The sequence below is a fragment of the Poecile atricapillus genome, chromosome 10 (genome assembly GCF_030490865.1).
Source record: "Poecile atricapillus isolate bPoeAtr1 chromosome 10, bPoeAtr1.hap1, whole genome shotgun sequence".
NCBI lineage: Eukaryota > Metazoa > Chordata > Aves > Passeriformes > Paridae > Poecile > Poecile atricapillus.
In genome coordinates this window covers 3,054,221-3,073,628 of record NC_081258.1, presented here as the reverse complement: position 1 = coordinate 3,073,628, position 19,408 = coordinate 3,054,221, and the positions used below count along the sequence as shown (strand labels likewise).

At 45.9% G+C, this 19,408-nt stretch overlaps 1 protein-coding gene across 3 annotated transcripts in view; it reads right to left on the bottom strand.

Moving 5' to 3' along the window:
• The window catches only part of WTIP (WT1 interacting protein), an 84,259-nt gene that overhangs the window by 10,152 nt on the left and 54,699 nt on the right, over positions 1-19,408 (bottom strand). For all 3 annotated transcript variants that reach the window (XM_058845799.1, XM_058845800.1, XM_058845801.1), the window contains 3 exons: positions 15,073-15,140; positions 2,454-2,516; positions 42-172 (listed from right to left, as the gene is read on the bottom strand). In XM_058845799.1, the coding sequence (XP_058701782.1) occupies positions 42-172; positions 2,454-2,516; positions 15,073-15,140 (262 nt within the window). The remainder of the gene's footprint in view (positions 1-41; positions 173-2,453; positions 2,517-15,072; positions 15,141-19,408) is intronic.

Here is a 19,408-nt window from a genome sequence, read left to right as displayed (position 1 = left end):
GGTATTATTTTTCTGAGCATGCAGTGGATTTGTGTACTCACGTATGGTAGTCTTTGACACAGTAAATATTGTTTTCCACATCTACAGTGAAGGGGACTCCATCCAAACACTCGTTACACACCACACAGCGGAAGCAGCCAGGATGGTAGGATTTTCCAAGGGCCTGTAAGATCTTATGAGGCAAACAACAAAATAAATGGATACTTGATTACATGAACTATTTACTCCCCATAAACTGCTGTGTCTCTCTCATTCTTTATAATGACACTGAGAAGAGCAATTCAGGATGAAATTATCACTCTGCAGATCTGTCAGCAAGGGGTGTCTTAAAACAATCAACTTGCTTATTTTAGTGGGTTTCAATATGCTCCCAATGAAGAGCAAGAACTGAAAATCAGGCTAAACCCATCAGCTTTAGCTCTGCAGGGCCAATAGTGCCAATGGAAATTAAAAACGGCTTCACAGACCACTTCTGGGGAAATCCCAAATACAAGTTACTGGGCTACAGAGTTACTTTACCAAATTTAGCAAGCTGTGACAGAATCCAAACTGGTCATTACTCAAAAAGTTAAATAACAAAACAAGCAAATAAAGAGGTGCTTCTTTATTAACTAAAGATCCTAATGTCCCAGAGTTACTGACTGGTTATCATTCAGTCATAGGGGCCCATCCATTTCTAATAAAATGCCATCACTATCCATGTGTTTGGTTACTGATCCATGCACCTGCCCAGGCTTTTCCCATGCTGACCTTCCCTACTGCATTTTAAAGGTTTCAAGGAAAGGTCTGAAGCCGCTTTGGCTGCACTGCTACAGAACAGATCCCCCCCAATCCTGACCATCCTTGTAGGTAACATCCAGTGTGGCACTGGGACATTGAGGAGGATGCTGCAAGCCCATGAACAAGCCCCTGGGAAGAGTGAGACACAGTTATCACTTTCAGGCAGCTCTCAACAGACTATAAGACCAATTCCATACATTTTGGGCATAAGAAGTATGTTTGGAAGGTAATTTCAAAATTTCAGCTGCTAGCTGTACTCAGCCTGGAGCTGCTGGGAAGCTTGAGATGAGAAATCTCCACTGACCAAGCTCCCTTGGCCCTATAGGTGATTCTATGAATAAAGGTCAAACCAGGAGGAAAGAAGTACAGAACAAAAGGCCAATTTAATTTAACCTTTTTTCCCCTCCCTGCTGAAGCCCTGTAGAGTTCAGTGAGTGCTATCAGACTCTGTTTGACTGGAAAGGCTGGAGCTGGTGCTGCTGCAGGAGTGTGCTGTGGTGCCAGCCTGGCACAGCTGTGCAGGCACTGGGCACAGGGCAGCTCCTCACCCAGCCCTGCACAGCCCCAGCTCTGCCCCAGGCCAGCACACGGCAGGAACCCACTGGAATTAGCCAAATAGAAGTGCTGAATTCCTGGAGCTCCCAGAGCTGTTTCCTTTTGTCAGAGCACACTTGCTGATGGGAGAGAGGCAGACAAGCACCTGCCAAAGCTTCCAGCTACTGAGCTCCACCAGCAAGATATTATGGACTCTTGCCTGGGATTCTGCAATTAAGGGCCAGCTCAAAGCATGCAAGTCAGGATCCCCCTCCCCCTCCCAGCATGACACAACTCTAGAAATTTGCTCTTGGGCTAAAACGAACAATATCCTTGTCCAACCAGTGGTGCCAGGATATAAGCCAGAATCCTCATTAGTGAAGTCTCTGTTCCAGCTCCAACTGAACCTCCATGTGTGCAGCACAACAGCTACTTGTCTTAGGCACACTGAGGTTCATGCACACTTTAAAGCAAGAGGAAAATAGATACACTGTAGGATCTGCCCTTCTCTGTTGTGAAAACCGCTTCATTTTGTTAGGGAATTTCTGCTTAGGAAGAGCACACAAAACTCTTTTCACATAATTTCACCCACTGAAACGATGTCAGTAGTATCTGGCCAACCCAAAGCCCTTTGATTTTTTTATTACAAAAGTAACTCTGACTACTGGCTCCCTACAAATCCCAGTGGCAATAATGCATTTGGAATGACGTGGAGCAAACAGAGGGTAAACAAAGCAAGTCACAGAGCAGGTGACAAACCTCAGGACTATTGATAATGTTCCTCTCTGCTCTATCCCAGATTCTACCCACTTGACTGAGCTCTTGTTATCTACCCACCATGCTCCTTTACCATATTCTCATATGAAGTTGTGCTGTACTTTCACCCTTTAATATTAAAATTCTATTTTATTTTAACTCACAAATGGCAGAATAACAACCTTCCATATTCTTAGGCAGAAAAGAAGCCAAATTTTCTGTACTTTATAGTAGTAATAGGGCATGAAGCTATTTTTATTTACTGCTTCAGTTTCAATAACTATATTGACAGCAGTGAAGACACAATAGCAGCCTGGGTAAGGAAAAGCAGTCTCACAGTGCACTTCCCCAGCTACCCATCATTAGGAGTTTAGGTCTCTTACCATTTCCATTATGAGGTGTCCACAAACAAAGCACTTGTCTGCTGTTTGCTGAAAACCTGAATACTGTTAAAATGACAGAAAAGAAAGGATCATTAGTAGCCACTCCTCTAACCACAGATATACCTTTTAGGTGAAAGCTGTGCTATTTTACTGTGCTGTGTATGACACAGGTTTGGGAGACAGTGACTCAGAAGCCTTTGCTTGGCTTTTGCAGCATGTTCAGATACCAGTTTGGCCTTCTGATTCACTGCAATATTTCCACTGAGATTCCCAATGTAACAGTATTATTTTAAGTTTGATATACGGAAAGTTTGTGTTTGATGTGCAGAAATTAGCTTGAATTGACTCTTTTGGTGGTTGTTTTAAATAGCATTGGACTCACCTCCCAATTCCTGCTCAAATTAGAGATCTCAGACTTTGAACCTATATTTCACTCAGTGCTATTTGCAAGCTAAAAAATGAAGACAGGCCTGAGAAGGATTTAGCTGCCTTGTGGATACCAAGCCTTCCAGGCAGGGAAGAATCCAGTGCACTCCCAGGAGCTTGGGCTCACTGCACAATGTGGGCAGCAGTGAGGTACCTCAGAGGGATGATCCAAAGCCCAGCTGCCAGCCCATGCTGCAGTGCCAAGGGCACGGCTCTGGGGAGATGCTTTGCCTGCTTGGGACCAAAGCTCTGTGTTCCCTGCCTGAGCAGTTCTGACCTTAACTCTGTACTCCTGTCCCCAAGGCAGATCCTGTTTCAGATGCCAAGGTCTGCTTTTAGTCCTCTGTTCAGAGGTATAGAAGAACCATCCAGGTAATCAGACTGACCTACAAACCACAGCCTACAGACAAGAGACATCTTCCTGAGGAACTCCAGCCATGTACATTTGAAGCTGGTGTTTGCAGGGGCTGAACTTTCTTTCTCCTCACCCTCTGCAGCCCCATCTCAGCTGAGAGCTGTGTGTGCACCATCCTGCCAGGGGAAGGGGTGCCCCCCTACCTGGGGGTGTTGTACACTGAGGCTCTTCTAGCAGAGCTCACCTGAAACGTGCTTTACTTGCACAACATAAAAGATGAGGAAGAGGAGGATGAATGTAAACCAGATTCTTCTAGAACACAGGTTAATTGGCTCAGGCACCTAATGCATCCCCTGAGCCCCAGAGTGTGTATCTTGCTCCATTCCCCCTGGTTTAGTGGGGATTAGCTGTCCCCTCACATCAAAAGCCTGTGGTTCCCTGCCTGGAGCTGCCATATGTTTTCCTTTTTATTGGAGTGAGGGGATTACATATTATGTTGGATCAATAGGTTGGAGATAAAATTATTGTTGCTATGCAACAAAGTGATTATGAAGGGAAAGGTCTCATAGACACTTAAATGGGTCTGGAAGTCAGTAAATGATATAGCAGCTGTCACAGCCCAAAACTTACCATGCCCTAAGAAACACAGCTCATGCAGTCTTAAGAAACTTTTCAACTCCCCTAGAAGAGATCAGGGTGTTGAGGAACAAAGACAGAGGCAGGCAGTCCTAGCTGGCTATTTCTGCAACATACCACTTTTCTTTGCTTTTTTGCTCTTCTTACTGATGCAGGAAAAAGGTCTCACTGCTTGGGATGTTTCTTGGCTGCCCCATGACTGAGTAACCCTCTGGCTAGACTGCTTCCTAGGGCTGGGAACTCCAGGCTTACTGGAAACAGGTGGGCAGGTCCTAGTGACACAGACAGCAGAGGATTAACAACAGCACAAACCCAGCTAATTCTAAAATCCTGCTGGAATGAATTTACCAGTACCATCTGGCTGTCATTTGATAAGGAATGCAAAGGAGCATTCACACAGCTATTGATTAAGAGGAGACATTATTCCCCAGGAAAAGAATGGCATAGTGGTCAGATTAATGGCATTTATTGCTAACTAGATTGTCATAAATTACACTTTTGTCAGAAAGAAAGGCTTTGCTGACACAAAATCACTCTTTATATAACTAACCCTATTAAATTAAAACCATTATTTGTTTTTAGCAAGAGAATTGTTATTAGTCAAACACATCCAGAACTGGATTACCCCATTAAGAAGACTTTGCAGAATGGCAGTAAGTCTAACAGCAGTGACACAGTATTTCATGGGCTCAGGGAGCTGGTCCTTTAGCACTACACTCTTTTCTCTCCTAGTCACAGGGTCAATCCCAGACAGACTGAAGGCCTGGTTCAGTTAGATCAAGGTTTTGGATCCAGGTCTGCTTGTGTTTTAAACCTAAATGGACTGGAAAAGAATAACAGCCTCAGAGCCCAGCAGCACTCTTTTCTACATGATGGCAATACTGTGGGACACTGCTGATAAAAGAAATAAATTAATTTCTCAACATTTCTGGAGCTTACTGCTGCTTCTTTGCACTGTTTGATCCTAATTTGGAGTGTTCAAACAGAGCTACAGTACTAAGCTTTGAATTTTAGAAGCAGAATTTAAAAGTCTTAAAATACTAATTAAAATTGTCAACGTCTGTCTTTGAAGCACTCGATTATTAACAATCTTCAGAGATGTGGAGAGGAGTTGTGACTTGCTCCAGACTGCAGACAAGGCAGAACAGCCTCTTTATTGTCTCTCAGCACACCAAGAGCCTCCCAGGGTGGGCTCCCAGCATGGCTGGGAGGGAGGAGCAGGTAACTGAGCAGGTAACTGAGAGAGGTTTCGTTACACAGACTTGGAGCCTTTCTTATTCCTGACAGAGTCAGAGGAGTAAAAAGAGCTTTTGAGCACATCCATTCCCAATCTGAAGGTGTGAAAAACAGGCTGAGGTGAAGCAGTGAAGTGACACAGGTTGATAGGCAAGACCCCCATGGAGATGCCAAAAATCTTGGCTCTGGTTCCTGTTCCCGTGGTATTCATAGGCACAAATTCATTCAGGATCTAAGCAGTGTGGGGCTCAGTTCTAGCCTTACTCTAGAAGGGTTCCCACTGTGCCAGGTTCATAAAAAAAGCATTTTGTTGGCAGAGCAGTAAAGTGATGTAAATACAGACCAATCTCAGTTTGGATAGGAACAGTCAGAAGTCTATGGACACTCTGTATCCACAACAAATGGGAAACGTCATTTTGAACTCTCCCTAATATTCATTACAGATACTCCTTAAGCATATATAAAAACACTGAGAGAAGTTGTTATTAAAAGACCAGTTTTGAAATTCAAAGCTGAAAATGAAGTGTTACCCTTTACTCTCCCTTCTGTGACTCAGGAGTACAATGCTGGATATACCAGGATGCAAAGAAAACAAAGTGCAAGTTGAAGAGCTGGCATATTATTTTTCCTGATTTCTTAGTCTGGTCTCAACTGTTTTCTCCCATATTTACCCTGTCCTTGTCTTCTCTACCAGGATAATAAAATCTCATTTTATATGCACAAATCAAGACTTTGTAATTCAGCTCCTCAACGACACTTATATAAAATAAGACTCTGGGAAACTAAATAAACCTTGAGAAATATGTTAATTATGTTAGAATAGAAGAGTAAAAATAAAGTAGAAGACTTGGCTGGCTGAACTTTTCTTTTGTTTGCTGTCCAATATACTTTGATTATCAAACAGGCAAAAAAACCAAAAAACAAAACTCTAATGATCCTGTCCAAGAGTCTTTGTTCCAATGTAAGAGGAAAACAAGACCCCTTCTGTCCTGAATATTTAGGCCTGTTAGTATCCTCCTGTGATAATCTTGGGATTTATAACTCTTCTATCTAATATGCAATATCTCTAAAAGAAATTAACAATGAATTTTGAGCATATAATGAACAATTATGCATGGAGGATAATCCCACCAAGTACTATGAGAAACAATTTCTCCTCTCTGTTCTCAGTTCTGCGGCAAATCTCGGTTGTCTACCAGGGTCTTTTAAAGTTCGATGTTCCCATCATGACTTTCAAAAGAAAAACATTCAGAAAATAGTGTGCCTGAAAAAGGCTTCAGGACCCAAACTTTGTACCTTAGGCAATGCCAGGCCTTTGAAAAGACATGTCACTGGCTCCTCCTTCACATGCCTGACCGTGCCCAAGGAGGGGCTGCTGCTCTTCCCTGCTGTTATGCACTCAACACAACAAAACCTTCCTCCTGGAAACAGACCCTGGAATCTCATTCAGGCCCATTTGCTTCTTTGATGAGGATGTTCAAAACCTGCTGAAGGTTTGTGCAAGCAGAGCCAGTGGGTTACATTTCAGTGGGTGTGGCAGCTGCTGTCCCGGCAATGCTATGAAGCTGTAAAATCTCCAATTCACTGCAGCAGCACTGCAAAGTCACTGAGCGTGGCTGCTCAGCCTAGGCTGCAGATTCCTACTTTTTTATGCTTTAAGAGTTTTTAAGAGGGATGATAAGGAATTTTTGCCAAAATGCTTCAGGCATTTAATTCTGAAAACTAATTTCTGAATTGGGTGCTATGCTAATAATGTATTCCAACCCCAGGCTGCCTGTAATCCCTCACAGACTCTCTGCTCCTTGCTTTCCCATTAGTAGAGCATCTGTCTTCTCACTGCTGTATTGTTTGCTCTCTGCATGGGACCCTTACTACATGGGACACAACAATGTAAGAAATTCATGGGATTGCATTAAGAGAGGGAACAAATATCAAATTTGGTTTCATGCAGATGGGGTTTTGTTGTTGTTTTTTACACTCATATTTAAATGCAGCGATTAAAATGAACTGGACAAAATGGGGCCTTCTCAGGCTCAAAGATAAAGGAGCCTCATAGCAGGTGACAGATTAATGAAAGGAAAATAGTCCAGAACTTTACTCTTCATCCTGCTGAAACCCTTTCATGTATCCTGTTGCTTCACTCTGTCTTGCTGTCTGTGAGGAAACACCACACAGCAGTTTGCCTTCTTGCTTCTGTCTTTCCACTTTGTTATGTTTAAAGGAGAAGGACAGGACAAGGAGGGACTCCATGCTCTGCACAGAGCTAGCAGGTGGTGTGGCCATGCACAAAACTCTGCCAAGAATTCAGCTGATCCTGAACTCTGCCTCTGCCAGTCAGGCATTTTATAACCCCTGAGAAGAGACCATTTACATCCTACAGTACCACAGAGATCCTGGGTAAGCACTCGCCAAGGCTACTTGCTGTGTGATTAATTAGGAGCCACTAATGATTTTCTTACCTAGACCTTCCTTAAACAAACTCCTGTCAGAGCTTCCCAGTGACAATGATCAAGAAAAAAGGCTGAATCAACAGCTTTAACTCTGCATCGTATTACAGAGCCCAACATTTACTGACTCCATTCACACTGTCCAGCACTTCACACTGCACAGAGCCATGCTGCAGGTTTACTGTCACTGCTACCATCTACTGCAAACACTGAAAGAAACTGTTTACACAAGAACCTATCTTCCTGGAAAAAAAATTATCTGGATTTTATTCAAAACAGTTGTTGAGAGATTTCAATTCAGAACATAACAGCAGTTAATACCAACATTTATTACCAAAGTGGAAACATGCCACTTTCTCACATGGGTCTTTTTCTAACCCTCCCATAGAAAAAAATTAATACTGTCTGCTTACAAGTGTTTGGCAGGAGTTAAGACATAATTAGAAAGGGCCCTAGTTCTTTTAAGTGTGCTTCAGTTATTGTAATTTACTTTCCAATGTAATATTAAGCAAAATGGATAGTCTGGCTATTTGGATCACCATCTCAAGAGGAAATAGGGGAGTAATTATCTGGCATGAAACCAACTGGACTTCGTAACAGGCTCTTCCAACATTCCACCAGCAAATATAACATACGGGATAGTTACAAAAGGTAGTGAGCAGTGCTACATCTCAGAAAAAATCCATCTTTGCCTTGTCTCCTTTGCCATGTCCCAGAGAGTGATCCCAGCAACTCATTTAACAATCTGCAACCCAGTTCAGGAAATGCTGGGAGCCCTTTCACTGAACACAGACCTCACTCACAGCCTGAAATTTCACTGCATTAGGTTTATCTGCTGGCTTCCTCTTGTGGCCCCAGTGTTGCCCAGTGAGCCCTGTGGTGTGTCCTGCACTCCTGCACCTGCACTCACAGCCTTCACCCTCAGCTTCTCTCATTGTTTATGGACCCCAGCTTTAAAACTTTGTCCTCTGGGGTGAATCCCTGGGAGAAACCCAGGTGCCCCCCTGAAGACAATAGGACTTCTGCCACCAGCTTCAGTGGACTTGTAACTTCCTGATCCAGGAGACAGAGCTCCAGAATTGTGTTGCAGTAAGAGGCAAACCCAAACTCAGCTCTACACACTCTTCATGCTGGTTCACATCCAAGTCCAAAGTGCACAGACAGACCAATATCTGACCTTGATACCCCTGGATAGTATGAAACTTGAATTTTAAGCCCATCTGTAGGTTTGACCCAATGCTTCACAATTAATCATCATTACTGTCAAATTCATTTATAAAATAAACCCAGGACCACTGGCACACTACAAACTTAGGGAAAACTAAGGAAAGAAAGTTTTCAAAATTTTTTGGCAGGGAGGGGCTGGAGCAAGACACACACAAGCAGCAACATGACTGCACTCCCTTGTGCCCCAATTAGGAACATGCTAGAAACTGTTTGTCTTTGTTTTCAGCGACAGCATCTGGGAGCACAGCAATGCTTGGCATTCATGATGCCTCTGGAACCTTCTGTCCCAACCTAGAGCAACCAGCACCTTGAAAACACTCACAGCCTTCCTTATGCTTCAGTACATCAGGAATATTGCAGTAAGTCCCTTTTCTAAGCTTTGATTCCATCATTCTTTAAATATCAATAAATTCCCATGTCTGTCTGTTCTCTGACTGGAGTATGGTTTCTAATAGCAAGTCTCCTAAATACAGGATCCTCCCAGTTATCTAGAACTCCATGTGCTCTGTGATTCCCATTAGATAGGAAATGGACACAAGCTGCAACTTCAATCATTCACCTTTTCAACTGAGTCTATTTTTTTCTGAGTCTCACTTAGCAGAAATGGGCTCTCTGACTAATGCACCAATCCCAGGGCTCCCTCCCAAGGGGGACTTCCAAACATTTATAGTCACTGAGATGGAAAATCAAACCTCTGACTCCAGCTGACACCAGCTTCCATCAGCTTCCATTACACTAAATAAAAACTATCTTCTGAGTGCCCCAGCAAGTGGGACAGGCCATTTCCCACACTGCCAGGCCTGGAAAACAGCATGTGCACAAACTGAGAAGAAAAGCCTCATTAGTATTAATATTTACATTGCAGCCATGCCCAGGGGCCCTGGCTGGGGTGAGGGTCTTGCTGTGTTTGGTGCTACAGGAGATGAAGGTGCAAGCCCTGCTCTGAGGAGCTGCCCATCATCACTCAGCTGCTCCTGAGGTGATATCCTGTCCCTTCCCCCATGAAAGGCTGAGCATTTCCATTTCCCACCTGCCTCCTGGTCCTGCACACCCTGATACTTTTGCATTTCTGAAATCATTGTGACTTTTATGGTTGTGTATCTAAGACAAGGCTCTCTATGTCCTCTGTAGCCAACTTTTGCATTGCAGTGACCAGCAAAGAGAAGTGTCCTGGGTGGTGTAGGGGAGAAAGGGATCCAGAAGCCCAGCAGACTGGATGGAGAGGAGAAGGAAGGCTGGGGAGGGACTGCAGGGCTGCAAGGGGCTCTGCTGGGGCTGTGAGCTGCTTGCCCTCCTCCTGCCACAGCCCCCTGGGGCTGGGCACCCTCCTGGGGTCAGCAGGGAGGGGACACCAAAGGCTCCTGAAGGTTTGCAATGCACCGAGTCTCTTTGTGGTTGCCATGTGCAAAACGAAGCTTTTATCCTTTCTCTCTGAGGATTTATGGGCAGAGTTCCTCCAGTCTTACTCACTGAAATGGATGAACAGCTCTAGATGAAACTTTCAACAACTAATGACAGTAAAGTTAGCCAGAGGCAAAAACCTAGCATGAAGAAGTTCAGCCTAAATGATTAAATTTGGCAAAGTTTTAAGACAGTGAAAGAGAAAATCTTAAAAGGGGAAGTTTTGGATGACCTTAATGCAATGCACTGCAGTCTGTGGTGTCTGTAATAGGTTATTTCCAGAGCATCTGAGTGTCTTCCAGTAGTGCATTAAGCAATGTAACTAACATCTGTCACGAGCTTCATTTTCCCTCTCATCTCCTCCCTCGAGGGAAATTCTCTCATTTCTTAACCTCTACTGGACCCCCACTCAATAATGTTCATTACCTCAAGAGAAAAAGGAAAAGCCTATCAAAAAGAGGGAAAAAAGAGAAGAGATAGATAATAGATCTAAGATTCAGGCTGCTTTGGTGACATTTTAAAAGTGTTTTTTGCCAAGCAAAACAGTATTTATTTAAAAAAAAAAATTCTTTACGTGATATTAAGCATAGGAAAGGATAGACAAAATTATTTTTCCTTCACCCATGATTATTCAGCAATTTATCAACAAAATGAAACATGAACATCTGACTGGGATTATTTATTATACAGTAAGGCATTTATTTTTTGTTCACTTCACCAGGAACAGTGTCTCTGTTATGGCTAGTTAGCCATCTGTGTCCAAAGAGCTTTCAGGAAAGGATTAAACTGTCATTTGTTTTATTTCCTTTCATGAAATAACTCTCCTAACAGGGCTGGGGCAAGACTTGGGTATTGCTGGACTTGTTACTTTAAGGTGGCATTTAAAGGAGTAACTGGATCCTCCCTAGAGCTAAAGCAAAGCAATGTAAAGTTTGGGAGGTTGTTTTTGTTCTTTTTGCTCCTCACACATGCAGTGTCCTACTGGCAATGGCACAGATCAGGCAACGTCTAAGGCAGAAGTAGAATTATCTGTGGATTTCTTTTTTTAAATCTGATTCATTCATTCAATTAGCCAATAAGGGTTTAAGCACTGAGAGAATGTGCAGCTAATCAAAGCTGGAAGCAGAAGGCTGATAAAAATAACCCTGGGAGGCAGAGATATTCCAAATCCTCCAGGTGCAGGGGATTCCCAGCCCAGCAGAAGGCAGAACCGTGGCTTCCCTTGCCCACTAAAAAACTTCTGACACTTCTTCCCTGCAAAGAAAGAGCAAAAGAAGCCACCTGGTGTGGAGACTGTGCCCTCAGTAGGAGCAAACATGTGGGAAAACTTTGCCAGAAGGATGTACCTTGTGGCTCTTGCAGGGTGTCCTGGGGCTCACCAGGAGCACGAGCACCAGCAGCAGCTCACTCAGGACCTGTGTCCACAAACCAAAAACACTTTTCCGAGGAAGGGGTGGATTTGGAAAGTTTGATGCCAGCAGATCCTCACACCACACTTCCACTGAGTGATTTTCTGGAAGCACTTGGCAGCCAAAGCTCTCAGGCTCTTCCTGAAGTGACAACTGTGCTCTGTTCAAACATAACCTGCACAGGAGCTCTTGGCCAGAGTGCAAACACAGGAGACCCCTGGAGCAGCTGGACCCAGCACTGGATGGACCTCGAGGGGGACACTTTAGCCAAGGAGAGCTCTTCCAAGGGCCAAACATTTGAAAGGATCAGAAAGCAGGTTTTCTCAAGGCCTTGGCTCCAGGGATCACACATGACACTGCAGTGAATTCCACATGCCACCTCTGATCGAGTGGAAGAGCTCATTTGTCATGAGTGAGTGGTAGTTAAAGAACCAGGTATCCCATGTGAGCCACTGGCTGCAGCTCTGGAGACTGCTCCAGCAGGAGCTGCTCTGCCACAGCAAAATGCAGAATTGCAGGAGAAATAAAATACTGACATCTATAGGATGTTCGATATTTCTAGCAGCTACAAAAGGAGGAAACCCATAAATTAAAGAATATCTATTCTTTACTAAAATTTTCTGCATTCATTCACATCAAGAGCCATTTCAGCTTTTCTTCCATCATTGTTCAGGGGCTACTCAGTGCAGCCCCAAAATCGCTGTGTCCTGCCTGGACTGGCCCGCAGGACACAGCCAGTGACTCCAGGGATGATAGGGAATGGGATATGATAATGAATGGGATAAACAGAGGCACAGTGGGGGTGGACAGAGCTCTGCAGCAATGACAGCCCTCCCTGCGAGGGGATGCCTCTCCTCCAGGTACCAGGGAGTGCCACCAGCTCTGTCCCCCATGGGCAGGACAGCAGCTTCCCCTGGATGCCCCTTGCTGGGAGCACACGAGGGGCTCATTCAGGCCACTGGGAGCACACGAGGGGCTCATTCAGGCCACTGCTGCCTCGGTGGCACCGTGGGCAAGGAAACATCGACCCCTGAGGCTGACCTGAGAACCCGTGGAAGGATCAAGGCTGGTGCACACAGCCTGTCCTGGGTCACCAGTGCCCCCAGTGGGGCTGTGCTGCACCTCCTGCCCTCATCTGAAGCTGTTCTGCCTTCTTTCCTTGCTGGGTTTGAAATAACCTGGTCTGGGGCTGTGAATCCACAGAGCTGTGACCCTGCTCTCAAACCAACAGGAGCATCTAATTCTCCTGATCAATTCCCAAACAGGAGCCAAGAAAGAGGAAGGACACCCAGGGCAGGCAGCATTTTCTTAGAAGCAATACAATTTCAACACAGTTAGACTGTATCTGTTTACATTCCCAAATTGAAATAATCTTTCTCTTATCCCCCTGCCTTACCTTCCCTAACATTCCACTACCATGGTGTCAGCAGGGAATCCTGCTGCACTGTAACAGAGCTGCAATAAAGAGTTGGAGTCATGCTAGAGACTGAAACTCTCAGTTATCCAGAAAAAGCATTTCATTTTCTGCTTTGGACTGAAAATGCCTCTTCTTAGAAAGAATTGGGGTTTCCCAGCGTTCAGGAGGAAGACCTGGGAAGATGAAGTAGTTAAAATAATTTCCTTATTAATGGCTATTCTGTAACCTTTTTCCTTTCAACTTTGAGAAAAGCTTTCTGCTTTCTCTATTTACAGAACTCTAAAATAGGCAAGGTTGATTGATTTCATTAGTGATACCATACAATTCCTAGGAATTCCTAGGATTCTTGCTATGACATTTCCTCAAGGGAGCTGAGAGAAGATGCAATCACTTCCTGAGAAACAGTGAGAATATCACAAGCAGGGACAATGTCAGAATTTGGTTTCTTTACTGACTTACACAAGTGTCCCTTCATTTGCTTCTCCCCCATCCCTCTGCTACTAGGAATCTGCTAAAACACACCTGTGGGATGTTTGGGCTTTTAAATCTGTGCCTTAAATGTCCCAACAGTTCCCAAACTTGCAGAAAGTTTATTCCTATCAGGTCCTTAATCTCAGTTTTCCTGGGAAAATCTCTGCAAGTATCTTCCTTCAGAAACCCAGTACACAACATGCCTGAGCTAAAGAGTTTTTCCCCCCACCCCATGAAAACTGAATGTTCTCCAAAAGATTAAGATTTTTAGATTTAAAATTCTTGTGTTTAGGCTGAAATTACAAGCTAATAACAACAATCATGTCATTAAGTCTGGATGAAAGGTTTTGATCATAGGGAAAGTACATTCCAACACAGTTCAAATGAAAAATCTCAAAGGTTTGGGCCCCTCCCTCTCACACTCCACCTCCTCTCCCCCTCCCTGTGCTGCTGCAGAAACACAGTAAAGAGCTGGGAAAAAAAAAAAGGAAGAAAAAAGAATTTTCTCTCCAGAATGCAAGCAAAACAGTAACAAGTTTCAATTGTAACAAGATACTTATTTTCTGCACAAAACACATTTTGGTTTCTTTTCCAACAGGCTCCAGCTCACAGTAAAGGTGTAACACGTAAAGGCAAATACAGCTTATATTTTAGGAATTTCCATGATTTTTATGGATTGCATTGATGAGAAATGCATTAGTGCACTTTGAACTGCCAGTAACTATTTTGTTGTGGGATATACTTTGAATAATTCCTTTGCAAAAAGCATGATTATATATTCATTAGAAATGGAAAGTCGTCCTGGAAGACCCAAGCTTCTAAATTAATGGTATTTCAATAAATAAACTGGCATAAATTCAACATACTGATTGTCCAATTCATCTTTCTCTAAGCTAAAATATATCATTGCTCTCTAATTGCAATTCTCAGCCACGCCATACTCTTCATCTTAACTCTAAATGGTCTGCACATATTGAATCATTTGTGGTGCAATGCACAATCCTCACCCTTAATTGCATGAATACTTTATTTTTGGAACAACACAGCTCAACAATAGGCTTCATTTTCTTTTTTGACTTAGTCTCTATTAAAGTAAAGCATTTACAAAAGCTCTGTGAGCAGGGAGAGAACCTGAGTTGCCCCTCCATGACCAACAGCTCCCAGCTAATCACAAGTCAGCCCCACAGCCCCGTGAGCAGAGCAGTGATTAAACTGTGCCTCAACAAAGCAACTTTGTGCACAGCTCTGCCCTGCTCCCAGCACAAACCTCTCCCTCCTGTTATGATTGGTATTCCCCAGATGTTTGACTTCGAGCTCAGCCTTGGCAGGCAAGTCTGTGGCTGCAATTCAAGTGCCAGGCTTGAGCAGCTCCTGTGTTTATCCTGGTAATTTACACTTTGTGCTGGCTTATGGGCAGTTATGTACTTGGTTTTACAGCCACCACTTCAAACCAAGGAGTCAGTGGAAGATGCTTCCCAATTCCACCACTGGCAGGAGGCCCCGCGTCATCAAACCGTCTCTCAAAGCAAACAAGCCAACATAAAAGAACAATTTGCTTTAGAAATGATAAAAAAATGCCTGAAATCTTACTTACTAGGAAGTCTTCTTCACAGTACACCTTGCCATTGACATTGTAGAATGCTTTCCCTCGTAGTCTTCTCCCTGTTGAAACACAGGAACATCAGAATTTTGTTCTTCATCCCCAAACCCAGTTGTTCAGGATGCAAAGTGCAAAGCACATCCCCTGTGTGTCTGTGGGGTCTGTTCCTGGCCCCTCTCCTCCCTGGAGGGTCCATCCAGAGCCAGGCCTGAGGGTCAGGCTCTTGGCTCTTACCAAATCAGGTACCAAACCTTGCCTTAGGTACCAAGTAAATGTTACCTTTAAGTGTTTTGTTATGAAACCCAGCTGATAACAGTGTCTGAAAAACTTGCAATCTAAGCTCAAAATTGATTTGGGGGGAAAAAGCTCCTTTGCAAATTGAGACAATTTTCTTGGCATGTAAAATCCCAGCAGGTTCACATCCACTGCCATCAACAGCAGCAGTGTTTGTCTCCAAAGGACCACACAAAGGATACTGCATATGGATGTTCCTGCACCCTCAAAAATATTAATAATCAATGCCACAGCAGTTCCCTGCAACACTAAAGCAGTACAAGGCACGTCTAATGGAGGAAAGGGCAGTAAAAAAACACTGAAAAGGAGAGATTTTGTATTAAAGTTTTGACATTTGCCATTTCATTAGACCATGTGGAACTCCACTAGCAGCCTGTGGTAGTCATGATCTGCTGGCTCCCTTTGCAGTGAAGAAATGCACAGTATTCACAGAGAGTCCCAACAGAAAGGATTCAAACCAGGAATGCAAGAACCACCAAGCCAAATAACTTTGTAGGTACAGCACATCAGAGCTGTCTTACACCAGACTTGCTCTGCTGAAAGCAGCGCTGCTTCAGCAGAGTAAAACCAGAGAGGGAGAAGGGAAAGCAAACTCATCCCAGCTCACCTCATTCCCACTGTGCCAGGGTCCCACTGGCCAAAGCTCCCAAGAGCTCTCAGCAGCCCTTTGCAGCCTCAGATGGACAGCAGCTGCCTCAGGCTGTGCCAGCAGCAACACAGGCAAGGGACAGGGCAAGAGGAGTTCCCAGGTCAACAGATGCCAGGTCACTGCTGGAGCTTCACTCCATGGAATCAGCCTGGATGTCTCCTCCAGCGGCACCAGGAACACCACTGATCCCCGTGGGGCGGTGAGCTGAGCCAGCTGGCCAGCACAGAGGGGCAGGAGTGCTCTCCACGGTTTCCATAAACAGCGTTGAGGAAAATATGATTAATTTGCAGTGTTTGAAAACACCTTTTGCATGTTGCCACTGTGATCTGATCCTGGGAAACAGCGTGTGGCACAAAGGAGCTGGGATCTGGGCTGATGCTTTTGGGAAATCACATGCTGCATGCGGTTGTCTGGTGGTTTTACTGTCGTGGCTGAGGGAAATGCTTCTTTTGTGTGCACATTCTTGGGCTGGCGATCTCACGGCTGCTGTCTCCATACTGCTGGTAGGTGGAGTCAGCTCTTGTTTGTCTTTCCAGCTCCTGGTGGCTCTGGTGGGGACCAGGACCCTGGGGACATGGGCAATGTACCCTCTGACAGTCTGAGGTAAAGCTGGGCCATCTCCTGAACAAGGCTGGGACAGCAACCAGGGGACCTTGGGGCCTCTCTCAACTGATGCAGGAGCAACCACGTCTACATTTTCCCTCCTGCTTGTCAGAGCTGTTTTTACACCGCTCTAGGGAAAGGTGAAGTACGTGGAATGAAAGGGAAAAATGAAAGAGGCCAGAATAGCCTTGTAAAGGACGTGTTGTCTCTGTCAGATCCAGCCTTGGCACACAACTTGTCTTCAGCTGGTGGACATGAAGTGTCCAGCCAGAACAGGAACCTGCCTTGGATGTGTTGCTGCAGCACATCCCCCATGCTCACTCACCCCAGAGCTGGGTGTTTGCTGCAGGGGAAGCGGCGCTGGCCATCAGGGACAAATCCCAGCGCCGGCTGCTGGAAGGGTCTCTGCAGGAGAGCGGTGCAGGGAGGCACCAGCATCTCCCAAGGCACTGCCAAAGGGGCAGGAGGACCCCGAGATCCCACCCTGTACCCCAGCCTGGCAGTGCTGAGGTTGATAGGAATGGCACAAATTCTGCTCTGGTTCTTTCCTCAGCACAGCATCACTGGCAGGAACCAGTGGGGCCAGCACTTTCCTGGACTGGGATGGAGCAGGAAGCCTCTGATCCAAACCAACAAGGCAAATCCAGTGTTCTGGAGCACCTCTCAGACACATCACAGGTCTCAGCTGCATTTGGCAGCTGCCCAGCCCCACTGGGAGTGTCCCCATGCCACCTCTGCAGCACACTGCACTCCCAGCACAACACCTCTCAAAACTGAGAGAAAATACCATTTCCCCCATTTTTCAGCTGAAAAATACAAGACACCTATTAGGGAACTGATTTGCCTAAACTCATAAAGCAGGCAAGCAGCTTGCCCACATGATAATGACTATTACTAGCAATGATTAACAAGACTGACAGGCCTTTTACCTTACAAGAATTTCATTCAAGGACTGTACAATAATTATCTCATAAACAAGATATCACTCAACCAACCATGGATGCCTATATTGGTTTCTACATCCTGCATTTTATAAATAAAGGCAAAAATGTACATTCCTGTCCTGTGGAAGGGTTGACTGAATGACAGCACTGAACATGGTCAAACACCAGCCTCGGAGTGCATCATGTGCAGACTGCAGTCGAGAGGGAAGTGCTGCCAGGGAGACAGGAATCCTGAGGAGAGGCAGTGCTGTGGCCCCAGCCCCAGGGTGGGTGCATCACCTTGATGTTGGGATGCTTTCCCCGAGCTCCAGGTGCTGGACAAGGGGGCTTCACCTCTCAAAGGGCTGGAGCAACTCGGGGACCAGGACTGTTGGGTGTAGCTGTGACCTGTTACTGTCAATAAGGCAGAAATTACGAGTAAAAACCCCCTGATGTTGCTTTAGCCAGCTGATGCAAGCACCTGGCCAGCCAGGGAAGGTAACATCATCCTGCCCACTGGCACACAGGCCCTGCTGCTTGGCTTTCCTTTGAATGACTTCGTCTAGCCAAGCCTGGTTACTATTTGCTTTCATAATACTGAAACAAAAAAAGTCAAGAGCTTCTGACAAAACTTGATGCAACTTGCTGACGGCTCATTACAATAACAATGAGCAGCCCAGCACAGAGTTCAGAGTATGGGGTTTCACAAACACTGCACTTGGTTCCTCCTCCTCCTGCTGGATTCCCACCTTGGCATCCCTGCCCCGTCAGACCAGTTTGCAGCAGCAGCAGTGAGGAATCGGCTCTGTTTCACACCCAAAGAGCAGCAGAACAGGGGATGCACAGGGGATGTATAGGGGATGTATAGGGGATGTATAGGGGATGCACAGGGGATGCACAGGGGATGCACAGGGGATGCACACAGGGGATGCACACAGGGGATGCACACAGGGGATGCACAGGGGATGCACAGGGGATGTATAGGGGATGCACAGGGGATGCACACAGGGGATGCACAGGGAGCACACAGGGGATGCACAGGGGATGCACAGGGGATGCACAGGGGATGCACAGGGGATGTACAGGGGATGTATAGGGGATGCACAGGGGATGCACAGGGGATGCACACAGGGGATGCACACAGGGGATGCACAGGGGATGCACAGGGGATGCACACAGGGGATGCACAGGGGATGCACAGGGGATGCACAGGGGATGCACAGGGGATGCACAGGGGATGTACAGGGGATGTATAGGGGATGCACAGGGGATGCACAGGGGATGCACAGGGGATGCACAGGGGATGCACAGGGGATGCACAGGGGATGTACAGGGGATGTATAGGGGATGCACAGGGGATGCACAGGGGATGCACACAGGGGATGCACACAGGGGATGCACAGGGGATGCACAGGGGATGCACACAGGGGATGCACAGGGGATGCACAGGGGATGCACAGGGGATGCACAGGGGATGCACAGGGGATGCACAGGGGATGCACACAGGGGATGCACACAGGGGATGCACACAGGGGATGCACAGGCGATGCACAGGGGATGCACAGGGGATGTATAGGGGATGCACACAGGGGATGCACAGGGGATGCACAGGGGATGCACAGGGGATGCACAGGGGATGCACACAGGGGATGCACACAGGGGATGCACACAGGGGATGCACACAGGGGATGCACACAGGGGATGCACAGGGGATGCACAGGGGATGCACAGGGGATGCACAGGGGATGCACAGGGGATGCACACAGGGGATGCACAGGGGATGCACAGGGGATGCACAGGGGATGCACAGGGGATGCACACAGGGGATGCACACAGGGGATGCACACAGGGGATGCACACA